Source organism: Mytilus galloprovincialis, chromosome 10 (genome assembly GCF_965363235.1).
Source record: "Mytilus galloprovincialis chromosome 10, xbMytGall1.hap1.1, whole genome shotgun sequence".
NCBI classification, from domain to species: domain Eukaryota; kingdom Metazoa; phylum Mollusca; class Bivalvia; order Mytilida; family Mytilidae; genus Mytilus; species Mytilus galloprovincialis.
In genome coordinates, this window is record NC_134847.1 from 11,830,696 (window position 1) to 11,856,037 (window position 25,342).

The window sequence follows — 25,342 nt, forward strand, 5'->3', positions numbered from 1 at the left end:
AAATGTTCTCTCTTGATTTTTCATAGCTTTATCATTGACCAGTTAAAGTTCTCAAATACTATTAAAAAATAAATAAAATTTTATAAGACTTTTACAAATGATTAATAATTATACATGTAAAAGATTTATAAAAAGAAAAATGGGGGGTCATGGGGAAATTTTTTTAAGGCATTCAAATGGATAAAATCAGAGGATTCTGAAAATCTGACAAAAATTCCAAAACATGACAAGCAGACATCCTTAAATACTGTTTTTTTACATTTTTGTTATCATCTATCTTTAGGAGTAATGCGTAAAAACATTTTATGTCCTGCATGGTATCACCGATAGCAAAATAAAGGTTTCCTACGGAGTATTCAAGACTAGGATAATTACTTTGGTTGGTTGCCATCATTTGTGTTATACGTTCAACCCAGTGTTTGGCCTCTGTACGTATTTCGTCCGTCTGTTCAGTTTGGAATAATACCTTATAGCAATCAATGATCATCTTCGCTGACAGGTATTTGGCATGGTCATTTTGGCGCCTATAACCTTCAATACTCCAAATTCATATTAGTCTTTTTGTTCTTTAAATCTCTCTTTGCAAGTTTTCATGATATCGTTTAAAATAACCGCATTTACAAGATTTTCATTTCTATCAAAAATAATCAAGACGTACTGCATTTTGCTTCTGTCAGTCAAGCAGAAAAAAGTCGGTTCAACTGTAGTTATTATCGTCATTGAATTCAATACAACTAAACATCTTAAACACAATATAATATTCATTAAACCATGCATCAATGCCTTAATTATAATTATAAATTTAAATCAAATTTATAGAATACGTCCTGTAAAAAATTACTCCGACATTACCTCTTCAAACAAACATAACCTCGATTACCTAAAAATAAAGTCTAAAATTGACTGTTTTGAAATATTTCTGTCAAATTTTGAACCCTTTTCATTGTAAATAGTAAGAATCCACTAGCTGAAACATCATAGCAAACAATTTATTGCAATCTGCTCCATTTTGTACCAGCATTTCTACTATGTCTTTATGATGACTCATATACGATACAAACAAAGGAGATGATCCACTGAATGTACACTTATTGATATCGGCCTTGTTGTCCAGTAGTACTTTTACTATCTCTTTGTGATTTTTCTGACAAGCAATAAACAACGCTGTTGCTCCATTATTTGCACATTTATCAATATCTGCTTTGAAGGCAACTAACAGCCCTACTAGTTCTATATGATTCTGCCAACAAGCAATTAGCAAAGGTGATGCTCCATTATTCAAACACTTATTTATGTCTGCTCTATTGTCCAGTAAAACCTTTACTATCTTTATATTATTTTTTTGACAAGCAATATACAAGGGAGATGCCCCTTTATCGTTACACTTATTAATGTCTGCTTTGTTGTCAAGTAATACCTTAACTATCTCTATAATACCATTTTGACAAGCCATAAACAAGGGAGTTGGCACATTATCGTTACACTTATTAACGTCTGCTTTGTTGTCCAATAATAACTTTACTATCTCTTTATGATTATTCTCACAAGCGATAAACAACGGAGATCTTCCTGAATCCTCACACTTATGAATGTCTGCATTGTTGTACAGTAATATCTTTACTATCTCTATATGATTGTTCATACAAGCGATAAACAACGGGGATGCTCCAACGTTCAGGCACTTATTGATATCAGACTTGCTGTCGAGTAATAGTTTTACAATGTCTGTACGATTTGAATGACTAGCAATAAACAAAGGAGAAGCACCTGAATCGGAACATTTATTAACATCAGCCTTGTTATGCAGTAAAATCTTAACTATATCTACATTATTATTCTGACAAGCAACATACAAAGGCGATGCTCCATCATCTTTACACTTATTAATATCTGCCTCTTTATTCAGTAATATATTTACTATTGCAATATGATTGTTCTGACAAGCAATCCACAATGGAGATTCTCCACTATTCAAACATGAATTGATTTCTGCCTTGTTCTCCAGTAATAACTTCGCTAGCTCTTCATGGTTATGCTGACAGGCAACATACAAGGGAGACGCTCCATTATATGCACACGTTGCTATATTTGCCTTGTTGTCTAGTAATAACTTAACAATCTTTATATAGTTACTTTGACAAGCAAGTAATAAAGGAGATGCTCCCTCATCTGTTAACTTATTAATATCTGCTTTTTTGTCCAATAATAATTTTACTACTTCTGTGTTATTATTAAGACAAGCACTAACTAATGGTGATTCTCCATTATGTCTACACTTATCAATGTTTGCATTGTGGGCAAGTAACAGCTTAACTATCTCTGCGCGGTTTTTGCAACAAGCAATAAACAAGGGAGATATCTCGTTTTGTTCACACTTATTTATGTCCGCCTTGTTGTCTAGTAATAACTTCATTACCTCTGTATGGCCTTCTTGTGCAGTAACAAGTAAAGGACTCTCACCTCTAAGGTTGCACTGATTGACATCAATACCGTGATTAATACACCAGTTGATGAATGGAATATCACCTAAGAAACAACAGTGTATTAGAATAGTGTTATTGCAAGCAACATCGCAAGTTAGTGCTAATTGTCTCTGACATGAAATATCTAATGTTTTTAAATAACAGAGATATATCTGTCTGATCTCTGGTATTTGCAAATTGAGACTATCAAACACATGATCTACTTTACCTTTAGACCAATCATCAATCATTCGCTGCATGTACATTAGGTGGTATTTAGCTGGTACTATTGTGATAAACTGAACCTTATTATCTCTTTTTTCTAATAGAAACCTTTGACTAATAACCCAACTGTCGGCATTTTTTATCACACACTGAAGCATGTTTTGTCCAAAATAATATGCTAGGAAGTCAAATATTTTATCATGGATACTTGTATATAAATCTTGTTCTTTTATCATGAATGTATGTATAAGAGACTTCATTCCATCTAATAAGGTAAGTCGAGAAGTTCCTCTGTCCAGTTTACACGCTTCACATGTATTTTTTATTATTCTTTTTGTTTCTTTGTCTATTTCACCTGTCAACCATTCCTCTTTTAGTCTGTTGTTAAACATGACACACAGAGCTAAGGCACAATATTTTTTAAAATGTCCATTTTTATGTAACTTGTCAATCTCTTTTTTATAAACTTGAAATGGATTCTTGAAGAAATCTATTATGTTTGGTTTAGGATTTTTATTATACAGTTTACAGAGAAGTGGAAAACAATCATATAAATCACAGTTCTGAATTATGTCTGATGTTTTCTCTTTAAGATATAGTTCTGCTATTGATTGTTTATCTGTTTGTGATAAACACAAACCTTCCGATAACAAGTTGCATACACATGTCCTGAAAATTGTTAAGGATTCAAATTTATCATCCTGATAAACTTGAAGTCGACATGCAACAATGATTTTTGTTGTTTTATGTCGATTCAATAAATCTTTTATACTATCCATGACAGGTTCCAATATATTCAGGTCAGATTGATTAATAGAATAAGTTCCACAAAAGTCATCCAGAACGAACAGTGTTTTTTCATTTGGATTGTTAAATTGTATAATGTCATGTGGATTGGTTACGCGTAAAACATTGTACCCATCGGCAGCCATTTGTAATGCCACGTGTCGTAGAGTTACTGTCTTTCCAACACCAGAACTTGCGATAATATTTACACAGCTGTGTTCCTGTATACATTTTAAAACATATATGGCAGCCTTCGTTTCAACAAAATCAGAATCATCTAATGTCCATGCTTCCAATGTCTCACTTATTTGAACTGAAATATATGAATTTAAATGATATAAATGTTAACTGTAATATTCATAAATCAAAATCAAGGGATTTTTGGTATGATGATGTGAGTATCAATCATACGAAATGACTGCCGGTATCATTTTCTTTTCAGAATAAATTATTTAACTCATACTATTCTCTTAACTAATATCCTAAAGCTATCACTAAGGAGTGCTGGAACTTAAACGATGTTGACGATTCTTTCTGAGTGTTTTTTTTTAGGGTCCAAATATGCATATACTGTTCGCAAAGGTATTAGCAATAACCCAATACAGGACCACTCACAGTACCGAGTCCTTTGATTTCTGATAACGATTTACTGAAACATGACATTGAACAACATACATATGTAATTGCAGAGGACAATGCCAGACCAGATGGTTCAATATTACAAGAGGGGGACCAGAATGTGAAAAGTCACGTTAATGAATTTAGGTACTAGCAGTTGACAGTTCAGATCAGGATACAGTATGCCAAAACCAGAATGTTTGTCACAGTTTAATTGAAATAGTCACCACACCACTTGGTATGTTAGTTTACGCGACATATTTGGACCTCCCAAATGTAAATGCCATTACTGAGACTGGTATAGAAGCTAGTACTTATTCACCAGAACAATAACGAAATTATTAGTATAAAGACCCAGACTTGGAGTTAATATTGGTATGGTTCAGGGACAAAACCGAATCTAAAGAGGCTACATCGTACCTGGTGCTAAAACTGACGAGTCACAAGATGAGTACATTTGTATGTGAGAGGAATCCGAGATGCCATAACATCTGCACACGAAATAGCGCGCAACTACACAAAATACAATGAAACGTGAGTATAATGTACGTATTCTGGATAGAAAATGAAAAATAGGAGATTTTGTTTATGTTTTAGACACAGCAAAATATAAAGGTAGGGCCAAGAAACTGGATCCACCTTGGCAAGTTCCAGAACTTGTATGTGCCAAACTATCTTCTTATTTGTACAAAATAAGATTACAAAAAACTGTACTGACAAAACATCATGACCGTTAAAGCCATTTAAAGACAGAGAAGTACCATCTGGGTTAAAACAGTGCCGTCAACGGTTGCAGGACGGTAAAAATGTGACAAAGGCAACTAATCAAGACTTACACTGTTTATTCAGAAAACCAGATGATGGACTATTTGTGATACAGTGTGATTTTTGCAATGAATGGTACCATGGATCTTGTATAGATTTGACACCACAGTTGGCTGACACTATAGTAAAGTTCCGGCCCCGGCACCATTAAATTATTTGAGTAAAGTTGTTTTACTCAGCCTGAGAATTTTCTCAATTTTTTATTCTCAGCAAAAACACTGCCATAAAAAAATTCACAGATATTTTTTTACTCAAAATTAAGAATATTCTTAAATATTTTAGTATAGCAAAAACCATACTTGTGAATGAAAAAAATAATCCTGCAAGTTGTTTTTGGGGGTATTTTGATATAGAATTAAATGTCAATAGGGTTTTTACTGATTCTAAAGCGTATTACGGACATAGTTATCATAAATTTTGGTGTGTAATTTTTTTTTCAATTCGAAATTTTGACATTTCAAATCTTAAAATTTCTTCTTTAAATGAAATTGTATCCGAAAAAACATACAAATCTTTACTCAATCTTACATGTTTTGTTAAGTTAACGTCTTCTTTTTCATACATTTTCTTTAAGATAAATACTCAACATCAAATTTGTCTTCATTTTCTGTAGACACAAAATATGTTATAAACAGAAATGAAAGTGTTTTTTTAATCAATCTAACGACTACAAAAGTTATATAATATAATCATGATCTCGAGAGCATCTAATATCTTTTAGAACCAATAAAATCCTTTGAGCAGCATCTGCTATTCATAGAAATAAATAAGTATGATTTTTGTCAAATGAGCATAAGTATTACATAACAATGCAATATAGTAGAAATATTCCAAATATGGCCGTAACATTTTCTTTATTATTGAAAAAAATACTGAGTAGCATACAACACAATTTTACCTTTAGAAATCAAAATATGTCTTATAATTCTGTGATAGCATATGAAAATTTAAAATTTAAGTTGATAACCCCATCTTTGTTAGTTGGTTGTAGCAAGAAGGTTATATCTCATATAACCTCCTTGGTTGTAGCATATTAATCTTACCGAATTTTAAAAGAGACCACAAAAAAACGATCATTTTTTTGACATAAATAAGGCCGTTAGTTTTCTCGTTTGAATTGTTTTACATTGTCTTATCGGGGCCTTTTATAGCTGACTATGCGGTATGGGCTTTGCTCATTGTTGAAGGCCGTACGGTGACCTATAGTTGTTAATGTCTGTGTCATTTTGGTCATTTGTTGATAGTTGTCTCCTTGGCAATCATACCACATCTTCTGTTTTACAATTAAACAACTTTTTATTGTAGATACTCCTACACTAGTAGTATTGTGCACTATATATCCCGCTTGAATATCAGATCTTTATTTGAAATTACCCAAGATAAACAAGGTGATGTTCAGAATAGAAAATATCCTCCCACCTTCCAAAAAAAAAAAAAAAGAAAGAAATATGCAAAAAAACAGATAAACAGATAAGAAAAAAGACTAAATAATGGGGTGCTAAACTTGATGTTCATTTACAAAATACATGTATGATAATCAAATATACCTAATGTCACCATATCTACTGTCTATTATCTCATATATCCAAATTATTACGAAGAAAGTTAGATAATTAACCTCCTGTTTGGTTTTAAACAGATAGTAGTCAAAATTGATTAATGGATCATTTGTGCTGTATAGTGACATATTCAGGGGAAAGGGGGGTAACTGGATAGTGTCTTCATATATATGTCGTTGATACAGACATAACATCTATCATGTCAAATTCATAATACAGAAGGAAATTTCCATATGCACGATAAGAACACAAGAATTTTACAGAAAAACATTTCTTACTGAATAGAGAAAAATGGCAAATAGAATTAAAGCATACGGAAAAATAGAACACCCTCCCCTATTCCCCTTTTCCCCTTATCAACACCCTCATATAACATTGTGACGGATAATTTTGTTTGTTATTAAACAGATTTTATTTTTGAAAAGAATATTTTTACAAACTGTTGTTAATAAATGAAATGGACAATATAATATGTCATGCCTTCTCACACGAGTCATTCTTACATTTTCTCTTCCTGACGGTGCAATATGATATTTAACTCAGAGCAGTTTTACTACTTGCATAATTGTTGAATTATATTAAATTATGTATCAAATATACATATCTTAAATATTGAAAACGGATTAAAATTTTTGTCACTTTTAGCGTTATACATATAGTGGCAGCCGACGGGTGAAACAAACAATATTTTTTCTCAGGGTCAAAAACAAATTATTTTTTTCTCCAAAATCTGAAAACAAATTAAAAAAAAAACGAATCCAGCCCCCCTTCCAGAAAATCAAATGGTTGCTGCCTAAAAAAATCCGGGTTTTTTATGTTGTTGTTTTTGTTTGTTGGTAGCTCTGTTTCACTTTAATAAATAATTGACTAAAAATTGTCACATGGTGTCTTCTTGTGACGTCTGAATATATAAATAAATAAGTTAATATAAAAAGTAAATTATTTGTGACTTTTTGCAGCATCCTGTGACTTTTTGTCCATTTACAGATGCTTACAAACTTTCCATTTACAAATGCTTACAAAATGTTACTTGTCATTTTACCTATCATAGATTATTTTTTATGTTTTTCATTATTGCTAAGGAGATTAAACTGAGTTTTAGCGAAGTTTGGTATACTTTTTAGTTTTCAAACGTTTATTATTCCGCTTACATCACTGAGAAAAAAATCTCAGCAAAGAAAAAAAGTTCTCAGCTGAGAATATTCTCAGATTGAGAATATTTTTTATGGCGGATAAATAAGTTCTTATTCTTAGCTGAGTAAAATGATTCATTCTGAGAGTATTTTTTACTCAGAAAAACAAGTTTTATGACTCCAGTACCGTTAGGTAATTTAAACTAAATAGAGCAGATTCATGTGGACATAGAGAATACCAAAAATCAGTTATAAATTTTGATTGGAATATACTAGTATACAGGTCTAAATTGAAAACAACGTTCAAACCTATGATTGCGTTGGATAAAAACATCAATATTTATACGTGTGCATGCAACACATTTCGTTGTAGAAGGGTCTAAATACAGCACGAACATCATTTTCTAAAATACCAGGAGAGTGGAAAAAAAAATATTTTAACAAAATGCATTTGACAAGCAGGTCGAACAACTGTCATATATATATATATATATATAATGGTAATTTAATTCACTTTTTTGGTCTCTTGGAAAATGTTTTTTGTGCTGTTTTTAGACCCTTCTACAACGAAATTTGTTTTACATGCACACGTATAAAAATTGCGGTATTTATCCAACGCAATCATTGGTTTGAACGTAGTTTTCAATTTAGACTCGTTTATATCTTTTCGTTTGGGCTTGTATCATAGTTTCCCTCCGGTTTATATGATCCGTTCATCCTATATTCACTCTTAAAATTCAAGAGTCTATCTAAAAATGAGGGTACTTTTTCTAAAAATGAGTGTACTTTTTATATGGCCTTCCAAATACCGTTTCGATCCCTAACATCTCTGAAGAGACATTTATTGTCGAAATCCGGATCTGGTGTACTAAAAAGATATTGACACCGTATGTTTGTGGCATAACATCGTGGCCACAAGTTAAATTTTTTTTTTCTGTTTAGTATTAAATTTATATCAAGATCCATTTTGTTACATCTTTTGATCAATTTTATTTGGCAATCGCCAAGTGCAGTCAGCAGGGTTAAAGAACATCAGTTGTTCGACCTGTTAGTCAAATGCGTTTTGTTTGAATATACTTTTTCACTTTTTTGGTCTTTTGGAAAATGTTGTTTGTGCTGTTTTTAGACCCTTCTACAACGAAATTTGTTTTACATGCACACGTATAAAAATTGCGGTTTTTATCCAACGCAATCATAGGTTTGAACGTAGTTTTCAATTGAAACTCGTTTATTTATATAGCTATAAAACAAGTCAAAAAGGGTACAACATCACCATTAAATAACTATAAAATGAACAAATATTAGATATTTCGGATAACAGATATCCTTCTTCAATAATAGCACGATGTCAAATGAATCATGTCAAAATATTCAACTTGAGAAACTTTTTCTAAATCTCGAAATTTATAGAATTTAAGCGAACACCACAGACGCTGATACAAAACACGGCGCACAGATTACAAAGATATGCCAAATGAAAATAGTTATTTTCGATGTGAACTGGCACAACTCTAAATTTCCAAAGGTTGTGACAGTTTAGATGTTATAACTGCATTGAGGGCAGTCCTCAAACAAAAAAATCAAAAATGTCCTCACCGATCCAAGTTTGTATAATATTTCAAATTTGACAACGGTAGGGCAATTGCAACAGAAACTACATATTTAAGCCTCCCAAACGAATAGCAGTCTAATAATGATTAGACAAATAGGTTTGACAGTTTCCCCAGAGGGCATAAATGAAAAAAACATAGAATGAGTCCCTCATTTTTCTGTCATCACTTGTTTTCAGTTTCTCCGGCTTTAGTAACTGGCTTTACAGTTCGAAATTCTTTTTTAAAATACAAGTTAAAATTACAGGGCTTCATTCATTCGGGATGGATGTATAAGTACGTAGCCACGTTCAATTATTTTACCTCATTAGATCAAACCTATTTTTCTAATCATAGTAGTGTACAGAATCATATTACATGATCCATCGCCCTGTAAGATTGATCGTTGCCTATTTATTCAGTCATTTTATTTATATATATATACCAAGGAATGATATGCTAGTTTTAAAATAACTCCGCAGAGTGTCAATGGAGAACAGTGTTATTTTTTGAAAAATATATGTGTGTTTTTTATATGTCAATATTGGAAAATATAAATATATTTGGAGATTTATTTGTAACCACTTGGAGCGACCAGATGGAGTGGACTAAAGAAATATATTGAACATGCAATCGGAAATAAACTCACCTCATTTCAAAGTTGAGGGGAGTGTTGTGTAATATAGTATAATGGACTTCACATTACTATGTAGACAGTACGGTAGTATCGCGTAGTCCGGTTCTCAGAATGATTTATTGTAAACTACCTAACTCAGGATAAGATCTCGAATAGTTACCAGGTAACGAGAGTTAAAGTATTGGCGGGAGTATAACGCATATACTAAGACTTAACCAGAAACGTATCAGAGGATATTTGGTTAGTTAGTACAGCATGTACAATTAGGAGCATTACATTGTTTCATGAGTTTCAGTATTCAGTGATAATACTCGGAAATCACATCATATCTTTATCGGTAGCAATTTATTTGAAAAATAATTGAAATATATGTTAACTCATAAAATTATTAACTCAAATGGTAATTTAATTTACTTTTTTGCCCTGCCTACAAAACTGATGTTCATTATATTTTCCTGGATGAAGCTTAATAATACGATATAATCAACGTTATTTTTTAAAGAGATCTTTATTTGAAGTCAATTAATTAAATTAGTCACATAAATTTTTTTGACGACTTGTTAGTCAGCAACTCCATGGAACACTGCTCCATACTATACTAATACCATACAAACAAAGAAATATTAATTTATACATAATAAGATGAATATATAAAATATACAGTTACACAAACATATGTCTTACCGTCATGTGTAGCTAGGAACGCAAATTCCAAATGATGAACATAATAATGCACCACTTTAGCATACGAATTAATTGAAACTGTCTAAAATCAATGACTAGTGGGAGATTGAAAAAAAAACCAAGTAGCATGAGTTCCAATGAGACAATTCACTATCCAAGTCACAATGTGTCAAATATAAACAATTACAGGTTTAGGTATTGGCTTCAACACAGAGCATTGACTCACACCGAACAAGAAGCTATTACAGGCCCTAAAAGCTCTGTTATAAAACAATTCAAACAGGAAACCCATCGGTATAATCTTTGAAAATAAAATAAATACGAAATATACGTAAACACTTATACAGACGATAACCAGGTTCTTGACATAGAACAGGTGCTAATAAATCTAGCGGGTATCAACGTTTTAACATGCGCAAACCTTCCTACTAACCAGCTGTAAAAGTGGTACATTTCTTCTCTGAAATATTAAATATTCATGTAATATCCAGAGAATAACAGTGTGCCCCTTAAAATATAACTATAACTTAAATATAATTGAACTATCTCATGTGTTAATTCTTGAACAGGCGCAATCATCAACTTCAACATGTCAACGGTTCAACAGTTTCACTACTAAGATACTCTGACTGGGTAGTTGAATAAAACATTCAAGGTAATGAAATGGAACTCCACACCAAATATACTTAAGTTTTCATTAGTAATCTTATTCAAATTGGTTCAACCACTCGCTTCCACTAAGACAGTCAGACACATCACGCATACGTCTAGACGAGACACCAAATAGTTCTTTCATGAACCCTGGTGTATAATTCTTTTCAAGAGGAAAGGATGTCCTAATTACTTGTAGGTACTCTCGGAAGCATATTAGAAAAATGCATCAGTAGTGGCATTGAGCCAGTGGTTGTATCAACTCATTAAAGATACAATTTGTTTTTTGAACTTTAGACAACTTTGATTTAAAGTGATGCAAATAGTTATCAAAAGTACCAGGATTATAATTTAGTACGCCAGACGCGCGTTTCGCCAACATAAGATTCATCAGTGACGCTGATATCAAAATAGTTATAAAGCTAAACAAGTACAAAGTTTAAGAGCATTGAGGATTCAAAATTCCAAAAAGTTATGCCAAATACGGCTAAGGTAATCTATTCCTTGGGTAAAAAAATCCTTAGTTTTTCGAAAAATTCAAAGTTTTGTTAACAGGAAATTTATAAAAATGACCACATAATTGATATTCATGTCAACACCGAAGTGCTGACTACTGGGCTGGTGATACCCTCGGAGACGAAACGTCTACCAGCAGTGGCATCGACACAATGGTGTAAATAGTTATCAAAAATACCAAGATTATAATTTAGTACGCCAGACGTCTACATAAACTAGATTGTCAAAAAAAACACGCACAAATGGTAGAAAAACAGACACTAGAAAAGCAAAATTTAAATGCTATTAGACTTCAAAAGAACATTCCTTCATTGTTTTTTCTTTTTTTCTGTTGACTTATGTTATCTATGTGTCGATGCTACTGCCGGTGGAATTTTTATTTCTCGAGGGTATAATCAGCCCAGTAGCAATATCAATTATATGGTAATTTTTGTAAATTCCCTGACGACAAAACTTTGAATTTTTCGAAAAATTAAGGTTTTTTTATCCAAGTAATAGATTACTTCAGCCGTATTTTGAACAATTTTGAGGAATTTTTGGTCCTGAGTGCTTTTAACTTTGTACTTGTTTTGCTTCATAACTGTCTTGATCTGAGCGTCATTGATGAGTCAAACCACATCTGCTAATATCTATAAACAACTTAAATAATTAAATTGTAAAAAGGGCAGCTAGAATAATGATGACTGATTGGTGTCTAACATTCAGTGGAAATACAATATGTGAAAAATAGATGTGGCGTAAATATCGATTGATCCACAACCCAACAACAAAAATTATCAAAAGACACGTAAAAACAACATACAGCTTTCAAAAACAGACTGTTATCTATGCAAATATCAATTTTGAATAACTAACTGCCCCTCTTGTATCTTTCGTACTTCTTTCAACCATAGTTTATAGTATTTTTTGGTGGGGTTCGTGTTGCTTATTCTTTAGTTTTCTATGTTGTTCCAGGTGTACTATTGTTTGTCTGTTTGTCTTTTTCATATTTAGCCATGGCGTTGTCAGTTTATTTTCGATTTATGAGTTTGACTGTTCCTCTTGTATCTTTCGTCCCTATTTTATAAAAAAAAAAATAGAACAGAAACAACGGTTTCTTCAAATAACATTTTGAAGATATGACATGCAACTGTTACAAGTTACTTGACATTAGACAGACGCATAGTCTTAGTCCCGGAACTATCCTCTTTAAAAAAAAACAGAAACCAAGTTATGACACATCAGCACGAGAACTAGTACAAGACAGTAAGAAGACGTGTTGGACGTTTTTTTTAAATCTGAGTCGACTGATTGTATTTTCCCCCAGCATGCCAAATTAAAGTTTTTGATGGAAAACAGCAATATCAATGTATTTCGTTCCAAAACCAGGGTTCTAACAAGTACCTTCCATACGTATGAGGATCTAATATACTATGACAGCATTAAGTTTTAAAAATGGGACCGGACTGAACACAGTGCTGAGTTAAAAAAAAGTTTTAATTGGGTATAGACAAGAAAGAGTTAACGTCAAGAAACTGGTGTAAAAAATGTATGTGCGTCTTACAGTGACGCCAACTTATCCCTCCTCCAAAAACAAAAGCTTATTTATTATAGGCACAAACACTTAACATTGATAATTGCGTTCCTGACAAAAGCAAGTTCCAGGGTATCTGCCATAAAGTTCTCTGCACTTTGTTCGGGTTGTTATCTCTTTGACAAATCCCCCATTTCTATTCTTAATTTTATGTTTCTACTTACAACCATATAGGTTGCACTTTGTAAATACAGCTGCTTCCAAAACCACGCCTCTTTTGGGGAGATCTTGAATATTCATAGAAAATTAATTTTGTTTACACACTGGGTTCCAGTTATGCTCTCTGTGTTCCATCTCACAGAGACATAACTTGGGAATGTTACCAGTAAATAAACATGTGCATAATTGTTTACATTATAATCTGTGGTAACCTTTCATTCGATGTAGGGGAACTTTAATGTTATTAAAGTAATTAGTGTTAGTTTAAACTCTGAGAATGTCAGGGCATATAAACGTTGAAAATTTGCCACATAGCCCTATATTTTGACCTTTGAAAAAAATTGAAGTGCATATGAACTTTCAATTCTAGGATAACATTTTTTTTCAAAACTTCATAGTAAAAGTGGTACAGTTTTAGCCGTAAAATAAGTTCCTTGGGAAATTGCATTGTCAATATTACAGAAATGCAACCTATACATGCTATAGCTGGTACTCAACTCATTAAAATTTAAATAGTTGCTTAGATTATTAAAATTTAATGATCTAATAATTAAATTGATTTATTGCATTAGAAATACATTAGTTGTTTATAATTGTGTTTCAAACGTACGTCAGTCCAATATTTACGTTTTGCCATTTACATAATTACAACCATATATTTAAACATACGAAAGAATATGCTTTGAAGCGCCTCGTGGACTTTGGTCATATATAAGCACGTGCTCCCGCTAAATTTTCATTCCACGAGTATTTTTGAAGATTGCTAATTCCACCCTACCTCCCTTTAACAAACACAATTGCTGCTGTTTTTAGTTTATTTTTCAGATAACATGGTGAACAGATCCAAATGTATTGAATGTTCCAATGAGATTGTCATGTATCATCAAAAGTGTCAGACGTTTTAATATTCATCGGCAGATCAATGAAACCTGAATATTCAAGGAATTTACAGGAATAATAAAAAAAGAGTGTCTATCGTCATGGCATTCCGTTCAATACGGAAAGTGCGTTGGATGTCATCATCAATATGATTCAACTGGCAGTGTTTTTTTCAAATATCGTTTATTAAGATGTTATGGATCTGCCCAGCAGCTAGAAATTGCTATGCATTTACTGTTGGTTTTCTTTCAGTGACCAATTGTCATCAAGTTTTAACTTGTTTGCCAGTTTGTTGATGTTGGTTGTTTGTTGGTTTATATTGTTGAATATTGTTGAATAAATGCCATGACAAATAATCAGCCAAATTTCAAATTTAATTGTTTGTTTGTTGTTTATATTGATCTTGCGAAAGAATGGAACATAACACATCTGCAGTTGTATATTCATTGCGCACATTGACTATGCAATAAATAACACCATTGATTAATGGACAGCGGGAAGAGGTAAATATGGTGTTATACCTGCAACCACAAAACAAAAATAAAACAACTACCACTTAGACCATTTGGTTTGCATATTTTTCGACGAGCGAAAAACTAACCTAAGTATGACCTTAAGTTAATATACTTACCATAAATGTTCAAATATATGGATATTCAGTCAGAGGTTTTTGGCCGAGACATAAAAAAAGTATACCGTATAGAACTTGCCCTCTTTGGTTTTAAGTATACTAACTGAATAATGGTTTAAAGTTTTTCTACCAAACTACTCTAGTCTAAGGATCTTTAAGGTACTAAAGATTTGTCAAAGTTTAATTTCATACTTGGTATTTCCACATGTGAATTGTCTGATGTTTTTCGTCCTTACCTCTTATGTTCCAAGGGACAGTCGAATGATTCAAGTGTGTTGTCCTTGATTCATTACATTCATCAAGCATACTTTGGCCACCTAGTCTAGAAACAGCCTGAAAACATTAAAAATCAGATATTTGTTATTCTTTTTTCATCTGCAATTTTGGATCTTCTGATTATACTGATTCATTACATAAGGATTTTGTTTACTCTTGTCAATGCATGTTTGATCAAAATGCCCAATTACATTCAGTACCTTCAATAAATAAATACCTGTACAAATGTTTTGAATAACATATAGAATAATGTACGGATACACAGACGATGCTTTCTAGACTATTGTAGGCTGGCATTAAAGAGTAAAATCACACACACAAAATTAACTCCGAGCAAAATTCCAAAAGGAAAGTCCATGATCAAATGGCAAAATCAATTGCTCAAACACATCAAATGAATGGATAACAATTGTCATATTCCTGACTTGGCACAGGCATTCGTTTACGTAGACAATGGTGGATTGAAACTGGTTTTTAATAGATAACTAAACCTTTCACTTGTATGAGATTATATTGACAACGATGCATAAATAAACCAAACAGACACAAAAGGTAGAAATGTCAAAATTCGAGATACAACAGTCAACATTGTGTTGTCATCTTAATCACTATAAAAACAAATAAAAGTAACAAAGAAGCACACAAAGGCATACATCAATTTAAACAACCTCGTTTTGCTTTTTATTATACGATTTTAATTATCTATGTAAAATGCACCGAAAGAGGATTAAAAGGTTTTAGTACTGGGACCGAATTATAACACTGACAGACAGATGGTTAGATTAACATTAACGCTGACGTAATATCGCGCGTTTAAAGACAAATAAAATAAAATTGAGAAAGGAAATGGTGAATATGTCAAAGCGACAACCACCCGACCATAGAGCAAACAACAGCCGAAGGCAACCAATGGGTCTTCAATGTAGCGAGAATTCCCGCACCCGTAGGTGTCCTTCAGCTGGCCCCTAAAATATGCATAATAGTACAGTGATAATGGACGTCATACTAAACTCCGAATTATACACAAGAAACTAAAATTTAAAATCATACAAGACTAACAAAGGCCAGAGGCTCCTGACTTGGGACAGGCGCAAAATTGCGGCGGGGTTAAACATGTTTATGAGATCTCAACCCTCCCCCTATACCTCTAGCCAATGTAGAAAAGTAAAAGAATAACAATACGCACATTAAAATTCAGTTCAAAAGAAGTCCGAGTCTGATGTCAAAAGATGTAACAAAAGAAAATAAATAAAATGACAATAATACATAAATAACAACAGACTACTAGCAGTTAACTGACATGCCAGCTCCAGACCTCAATTAAACTGATTGAAAGATTATGTCTTCATCATATGAATGAAAGACATAAAAAGAATACTATAACACGTTATTAAGTTGATAAACAACGTCAGTGCGCAAATATATACTTCAAGACCATCATGTATTATTTTTGAAGTTGATACGGAATTTTTATCAACAAAGTGTTAGTACCTTCTGATATTTTGTTTAGAAAAAGGACGAGACGTTCTTTGACATACCTCAGGTAAATCAGCCTTCTGACCAGACACTGGTGACGATTTACAAAGTCTGAGTAGGAGTTGCTAGCTCTTGAATACCGAATAAGTTAGGAAATCTATATCCCATATGCAGATTAAGTTGGTATATTGCTACTAATGTAGTGGAAATTAATAATTTCTAAATTAAAAATGTCTCGTTTGTCATCAATTCTGGCACTGAAATGACTGTGTATGTCAAATTCGAGGTATAAGTCTACAAATGAGGCAAAGAAAGCCATGTCTGTTGTTTCTTACATTTCTAGTTCAGAGAGATATATTAATGGAACCAAATCAGACATTTGATTTGATAGAAACTGAATAAGACATTTTATCAAATTCCTATTCTTACCTCAATAATATCATTCCATGCTTTGCTGAAGAAGGAGTTTTCGAACTTTCCATCTGTAGTGTGTGCGATGAGGTTTCTATAATATTTCATCCTCCCCAAATCAGCTGCTGCTGTAGTGTCTGTTGCCAATGGCAACTTGTCGTAATGGTCTAAATTTGTGAGATTTGTAAGCAATGCAATCATCAAAGTAATATCAAACGTGTTTGAATCTGGATTACCTGTGAATAGAAATAAGATAATGAATGTACAAAACATCTACAAAAGAAAACATAACAATATCATTGATTCTTGCATAACTTTTTTTAGAAGTAAGCAGTAGCCAAACTCGCTGCATTTACTACCCGTTCGTGACCTTGGGCTAATTCTGCTCTTTGGTGGGGCAGTTGTATCGTAGTGACAGATTCCATCTTTCTATTCTGTTTTCTATATCGAAAACAAAGAATCTTATTCGAACTAATCGGATTAATTTTCAGGAATATCTATTTTCAACCTTACTAGTCAAGAAATTAAATACAGATGAAACTGAGTCAAAAAAGTACTGCAAACAATCCGATATAGGGAACCTTTTCAGGGCAAGTTTGAGCAGTGGGAAGTCAGCGAGCTTAATAGAAAACATTGATATAACTGATCCACAGTTGTATGCTTATATTAAGTCTAAATTTGCCTTTTTAAGATTTTTTGGAGTTGTTCGACGTTGGACAGCACAACATATACAAACATGAAATTTGACGATACAGACATAAGGCCAACTAAATGTAATTCGTAGATTTCCATCCGGATTTTTGAAAAAAATTGGGTGGGTGAGAGGATATGAGAATTATTGGTTTGTTCAATATAGATCATGTTGATAAATATTTATTAGTTTTTGATGCTATCCAACGGGTAATCTCAAGGAATATCAGACATTGCATATGTCGACACATATATTTTGTTCGGAAATATTGAGCAGTTATAGATATTTAAAGAAATTTATTTGTTCATATTGACAAACATCATGTATTGAATATGTGATTATTACTTTTGCTCTACTAGTATTTATAATTTGTGGAATAATAAAACCTTTTTTCCTAACACAGTAGTACTATTTGAAAGCGCATATATATATTAGAATTTTTTTATGATATTTGTCATTTTTCAACCATTAGATTTACTGGTCCAATACTTTTCAATCGTTTATTTAACGGAATTGATGCATGTTTTCTAGACATATAATATGTGCATATTATAAACCTACCATTGCCAGGAAACAATAGAATCCATTGAGTTTGGTTGATTATTTGTTTCTTTCTAAGTTCATTCAATTTATTGACTTCCTTCTTAATAGTACCATTCAAATAAAAAGGATGAAATTCTCTGTCAAACAAAACTTGTACTGCACGAGTGGAAATCCCAGATAGCAACAAACTCATCCTGAGATAGTTTTCTTCTTCTTCAGAAATTGTTGACATTTTATTATGTTTATTTTCACAAATACTGAGACTGGTTTTCCTGTTTTTCATTATTGAATAATGATCCTGAAATATATGTAATGGTTTTGTTTTATTTGAATTTTCATTCATCCAATCACGAATTAATAGAAACATCCAATCAAAGTGGAAAAAACTTACAGGTCAGTATGCGTCCTATGCACTGTAACGTGTAACCAGGCGTTTATATCACAAACGTCCGTTCCAGTAAATACTTGGATCCAAGTTGTCCACAAACAATACGGTAATACTAAAAACTACAACTATCTACGTTATGCACAATGAACCAAAATATACAAAGTAAGTATGAACTCTTATATATACAAGTTTATACAATATAACAGCCTGTCCTCCTAATGGAACGTTATGTCACTATACGACAATGTGGCTGGTACAGCTTGTCCTCCGAATGGGACAGTCTGTCACTACCAGAAAGTGCGGCCTGGTACAACTTGTACTCCGAGTAGGACAGTCTGTCACTACCAGACAGTGCGTCTGGTACAGCCTGTCCTCCGAGTGGGACAGTCTGCTAAGTCAATCCTGTCAATGTGTACGTCCACTTTGTACCCAGTACAAGGTCAGGTGTCCTCTGAAAATCAAGGCTCGTATAGCACTTAATATATCCGATGTACTCTCGGTTGAAGGATGACAGCTCATCGACAGCCAACCGACCGCCTCGAGTGCCGTTTCTCACTCTCTCATATAACCGTGGTCTATACCACTATTTACTTGATAGGGGTGTTCTCTAAATTTTACCCTTACGGAGCATAGAGAGTCCTTTACGATCACCCCTATAACCTTCGACCCGACCACTAATTTTCCCGCCGAACGTCTAAATCTGTGTAGCTCTTTCTCAAGCGGAAACCATGCATTTCTACACTAAGATTCTACTCAACTTTAACCTTAACGACCAATAAACATTACAGCACGTTTTAAAAGAGACCAAAAGGGACAGATAAAAAAATATCATATGTTGCCAATTTGTTTGACATAATCATTTTATCACTCGGACTTTTACATTATATTTGCATTTATTATTATTTGGGTCTCATATCGAAATTGGAATACTAGAAATCTAGAATCTTCTAAAATTTTGGTAAATGATCTTTTTCTCCCTATTGAAGTCTTAAATGGAAAGAAAATTGGTGTTATCGGGCATAATATTTTATCCTGTATTGAAGGAATAAAATCCAATAGTCCAAACATCCGAAACAATTTCCAAAAATTCTGTTTTTCGTAAAATAAAGTGGTAAATATATGATAAAACACATAATTTTCTATATTAAAATAAAAAGTCTTGCACATGAATTACATACAACTCTCCAAATTTGCACATTTCATTAAAGATTGAGGTACATTTTTATCTACTATTTCAAAACCTCATCAATAATGAACATGTCCAATAATAGACAAATGTAAATGCAAAATATTATGTTTTACATCGTCACGATGCTGTAAAAGAAGTGGTATAAAAATGATAAATGGAAAATTATAACTAATTTATGAAGGAAAGAAAAAAGATTGGACATTTAACTTACGTTATCCCGATGACGACCATTACACAACAATTGATAACATATGGGGTGTTTTATCATTACAGTATTTATACAACCAAATCTAATTTGTTTATCGCGAAGCAATGTTATACATCTGTGATAAGCTAGATAGCTTTAAATAGATTTATTGCGCTTTAAAGATTTATTACACTGAAATTCGTTCAAAATTCCACAAGTTTTAATCTTTATAAATAAGTAACTTTTTCATCCATCGTCTGTCGTCATCTTTGCCGTCCGTCAATATAAAAAAATTCTCCCCTGAAACTACTGAGTAAGTTGCACCCACACTAAGACAAATTCATCGTTAGTGTATCTTGTTTAAAAAAATGTGTCCAGTAACCTCGCCAACAAACCAACAAGGCTGACATGGATAACGTTGAAAGATAACTGTATAAACACGTTTTGTCTCAAACAGATATAAATTGAACAAATAGAACGGAGCAGAAATTATCAGAATGTTGAGATCTACCTACTAACTATTCAGGATAACTTTTAGATATAAAACTGTATGTTCAGGCCAGTATTTTAAAGTAGAAATCTACTTTTGTATGTACTGTTTCCCCATTATCGGTCATTTACAAAAAATGTAGATATTTGTGTAAGTAACATATTCAGTTGATTTCTGCACAAATTCTTAAAAAAGTAACATTTTTTCTTTATGTAATTCAACAATAAAATGTAAGAAATAATATCTAAACAGAAAATATCGCTTATCTACAATTATTTTTGATAAAATATGCATTTCGAAATGTTAGGTATGCTTAAAAATACATGTAAGTGCGCCGCAGTTTAATAAAAATATACAAAAATCTTTGCATAATACTGAGTATTTTGTTTCTCTAATTTTTGTGCTATTTTCACATTTCCTGACCGGTGTGAGAAAAATATTTCTCCTCACTAGTGAAAAATCTGTTCTCGGAACCTGATTGGTCAATATTTCTGCCGGGACTACTTTTTTCGAAATCGGCATGAAATATTTGGTGCACCTTGTTTGGAGGCACTTTCAGGAACAAAACAATTTACTTTCGAACTTTTCGGACTTGGCCTGCTTTAAACTCGTAAAACTCCCTGGTTACGTGTAAACAAAATCGCGATCGCATCGTCTGCTAAATAAATTGAATAATAAAAAGATGTCTCTGAACGAAGTTCTAGAAAGGGGAAAAAGAGTTAGACTTCTCTCGGGTGAAGAGGGTGTTATACTAGCTGAAAATGAAAACTTTGGGTTCCCGTTATGGGAAATCAAACTAAATGATGGGAAAATTATCACTGAAGCCAGATACAGATTTGACGTTCTAATTGATCCTCATGAGGTACCAAAAGAACCAGTAATTCCTTCCTCCCCTCCTGCAGTAACAGAAGAACTTCTGCAACTTTTTCAATCTCAAATGTATGATTCTGATGATTCTGACATGCAGACAGTTACAGTCCTACCAGATCTCCCCCCTCCTCCAACAAATAATGAAAAATCACTTCAACCTGTTCAAAAAGATACCACTATGTCTAAATATGTTAGGCAGTTTGTTCCGATTGATGAAGAAGAAGTTGATATTTTTATAGCCAATCAGGAAAATAGAGGTACCTTGAAAAAAACTACATCAGACCTTCGCACACTTGTACAGTTCTTAGAGAAAAAAAATGAAAGAAGGGAAATACACAACATTCCACCCAAAGAATTGAACATCTTACTTAGCCAATTTTTCATATCTGCCAGAAAAAGTGACGGAGAAAACTATGAACCAGCAACATTAAAAGGCCAGTTTTGCAGTTTCAACCGATTCCTTAAGCGCCATGATTATGGACATGATCTTACCAAAAGTATAGAGTTTTGCAAAACTAGGGATGCACTTACAGCTAAACAGGTAGACTTGAAAAAAATGGGTAAGGGAAATGGAACTGGCAAGGCAGATGTGTTAACTGATGCAGATATTGATGCCTTGTTCAGCAGTGGACAGCTGGGATTATCAAATCCAACTGCATTACTCCATACAGTTTGGTTTTGTAATACCGTTTACTTTGGGCTTCGTGGTGTTACAGAGCATTATCAGATGAGGTGGGGAGATGTAAAACTTTGTAAAGATCACAAAAATAATGAATATATACAAATGAATGAAAGAAATACAAAAACCAGGACAGGAACAGATGTGAAAAATAAAAGGGAAATACCTCAGAGGGCTTGGGCCAATTTGACTGACCAGACAAGATGTCCTGTTGAGGCCTACAAGTTGTACAAATCAAAGCGTCCTGTAAATTTCTCCAAACCTGAGGATCCATTTTACATCCAAGAGAATACAAACCCAAATAAGTCCACAAGATGGTACAAATTAGTCAGATAGTGGGAGTAAATAAGCTGGGCAAGTTTATGAAGATAATGGCAGAAAAATCAGGTACAAAACAATCAATACACAAATACAAGGTGTCTACATTCTATAGGTTTAAAAACTTTTCTTTCTCCAACTTCAATGTGAAATCTATATAACTACCCTCGAGACAGTTGAAATTTCTCATTATAGGCATGAGGCTTGCCGGGTGCCTGGTAATGAGAAAATTCAACTGTTGAGTGTGTAGAATATTTTTTTTCTCAAGTTTGTAGAAAAGGTGACAAGAAATTCATTTTTTCAGATTCTAATCTTGGACCTACATTAAATGTGGAAACACTGGATGAAATGTTTGTAGTTGATAAAAAATGAAATTTGCCGAATTAAACCTTGTGAATAAAAGTGATCTGCATCCATAAATCAGTTCCAAACCCCTCCTATAACGTCTAGTTAACAGAAATAGTCCTTTAATCCTACATGTACATGTATCTGCACCCTCAAAAATGGATTTTGATTTTTTGCTTATCTTTAGCGAATAACTTAATTTTTCAAGAAAGTTTTAATGACTTCACTGAGAATGAAGAAATTTATTTCGTATTGCCTTCTACAAAAAAATAGGTGTGGTTAAGAGCTAAAAAAAAAGGTTAATAAAACAAAAATTCAGGATTTTGTACCAAATTACAAGTCCTACATGTACCATGTAACATTATTTACTAATGAGTTATCAAAAGTTTTAAAGTATGGGCCTTAGTCTTGATCAAATTAAAATTCACAATTAAATTTAAAACTTAGATAACTTTTAATTAGCTATATATACAGTACTACCTGTGACTTTATCTTACTAATGGTGGCCATAAAAAATATGTTCACCATGGTGGCCCTATATGTCCCTGTTGTTTTTTTAATACACAAGGTATTAATCAAAAACTAGTCAAGGATAAAGGGAAATCTTGAATGCATTGAAGTGTTAAAATTATATAACTTACAGGTCATGTGTCTCAGGTAAAATATATACATGTATGTGTTTGTCAAATTTAATAACTGTGTTTATGACAAGAAGTTCAAAAATAAAATGAAATAATAAAACTAGGTGAACAAACAGCTCAAAAAAAATAATTGTCTCATGACTATAAGTTTTAATATTATACCTTTTAAATAATTTTTAATCAATTTTGAATTTAAGTTATTTTTTATATTAAGCATCATTTTCAAATATAATTGCACACATTTGCAATGCCTGCCTTTTCTAATGAAAAGGTGTTTCTCAAATTAATTTTCTTAAATCAAAATTGTTTATTATTGTAGATAGACTGATCTGCATTCAACATTGTTTATAAACATATATGTTTAAGATTGTCTTTAGGACTTACGCTAAATAAAATTTAGGCAGTTAAATTGTTTCTCAATTAAATAACATATAAATATTAGAAATATTCATTACAGCAAAATTTGATAATATTTTTATTGTCATATGATATTTTAAACATGATCCATGTTTTAGAGGTTAAGCATTTCTTTTACTTTTTGTTTTTGGGTAAGAGACATTATTATGAGAAGGTAAATAATTTTCATATAGATTATCTCAAAGTTGTTTTGTTAATTTTACAATCAAGGAATAGGTGTTTTCGTTGACCTACAAGAGACACTGTTTACATATTCTATCCTTTCTAGGTATTTTATATTGTCCATTATTTTCTATTTCTAAATTATGACCAAAATTTCTACCTATTGACACAATCAAGTTTACAGTTTTTATCATAAGTTTTTATTCTTAGATTTTTCTTTCAGTTCATTTTTTATTAAAGACTTTAAAAGTCTTAATTCATTCAAGTCCCTGCAATTATTAACCTTATCTTAAGGGCCTAGGTTGAGAGAAATATTCTTTGCAAATGTATACCAAGAATATGTATCATGCCAGTCCAGCACTTTCAACAATATAATACACTGGGAAAAAAATATGATTTAATTAATAGACCATAAAAGTGTCACCATTTTTAGAAGTGCACATTATTTTTTCTGGAGACAAATTTTGAAAGAAATAAACCAAACTGAAAATAACATATTTAATAAATTTCAATTTCTTAAAATAATTTCTTTTCATAAGATTCACTTTATTCAGAGATAAGAACATTTTTCATTATGTTTAGCATTTTCAATGAGCATTTATCAAAATTTGATGATAACTAGGTGGGCATTTGGAAAATAAGTCTTTTCAGTGATTGTTTGTGCACATATATTACTCTTGTTTTGAGATTTGAAAAAAATTGAGATAAACAAAATTAGTTTTTTTCCTAAACCATATAATGAAACTTGTAGTTTTCCTGAATAATATTAGATGTTATCAAAATTTATTGTAAAAGGATTGATATTGATCATCTTATTTTGTTAAGAAACCGACTTGTTTAATACTTTTTTTTTTAAATATCATTTGCATGATTATAAGTTATTATTAATAGTAATAACTCATTTAATAATGCTAACAAACAATTGAATACAATGTACATCATGTACATTTATATAAACCTTTTACTTAAAAAAACAATTATTAAAAGTGTTTATTTCAAATGCTAGTGAATAACTTTATCTTTGACTTTTTGCCATTTCTACTCAAGATTCTTACCAAGAAGAAATTAAAAGAATAAGAAACAAAAAAGTAATGAAAAAAACCCATACAAAAATGAAAAAAAAAAACAAAAATAAAAATTTTAAATAACATTAAAACAAAAAAACAAATAATAAATTAAACAGACGAAAACAATATTTTATTCTACATTTTCAAAAAAAGGTGAAATGTCAATTTCAAAAGAAACCTGAGTTACCTGTACAGGTAAATTTTAATGAAACATACCAGCTGAAAACTTCAACCCTGATTGATTTTAACAGGTAACATAATGAGA

General features: G+C 32.1%; 1 protein-coding gene across 1 annotated transcript; it reads right to left on the reverse strand.

Annotated features, from left to right (window-relative positions):
- Positions 1-245: 245 nt before the first annotated feature.
- Positions 246-17,321, reverse strand: LOC143049849 (uncharacterized). Its single transcript, XM_076223596.1, has 3 exons — positions 17,109-17,321; positions 15,164-15,260; positions 246-3,786 (listed from the first exon to the last, which is right to left on the reverse strand). The coding sequence occupies exons 1-3, from the start codon at positions 17,289-17,291 to the stop codon at positions 941-943; spliced, it is 3,126 nt and encodes a 1,041-aa protein (XP_076079711.1). The 5' UTR covers positions 17,292-17,321; the 3' UTR covers positions 246-940.
- Positions 17,322-25,342: the final 8,021 nt, after the last annotated feature.

Excerpts from the sequence above, each read along its gene's own strand:
- LOC143049849 (XM_076223596.1), bottom strand. The coding sequence starts at position 17,291 with ATGATTGCATTGCTTACAAATCTCACAAATTTAGACCATTACGACAAG. Across the intron at positions 15,261-17,108 it reads CATGGAATGATATTATTGAG|GCTGTTTCTAGACTAGGTGG; the intron begins GTAAGAATAGGA and ends TAATGTTTTCAG. Across the intron at positions 3,787-15,163 it reads TGTCCCTTGGAACATAAGAG|TTCAAATAAGTGAGACATTG; the intron begins GTAAGGACGAAA and ends CATATATTTCAG.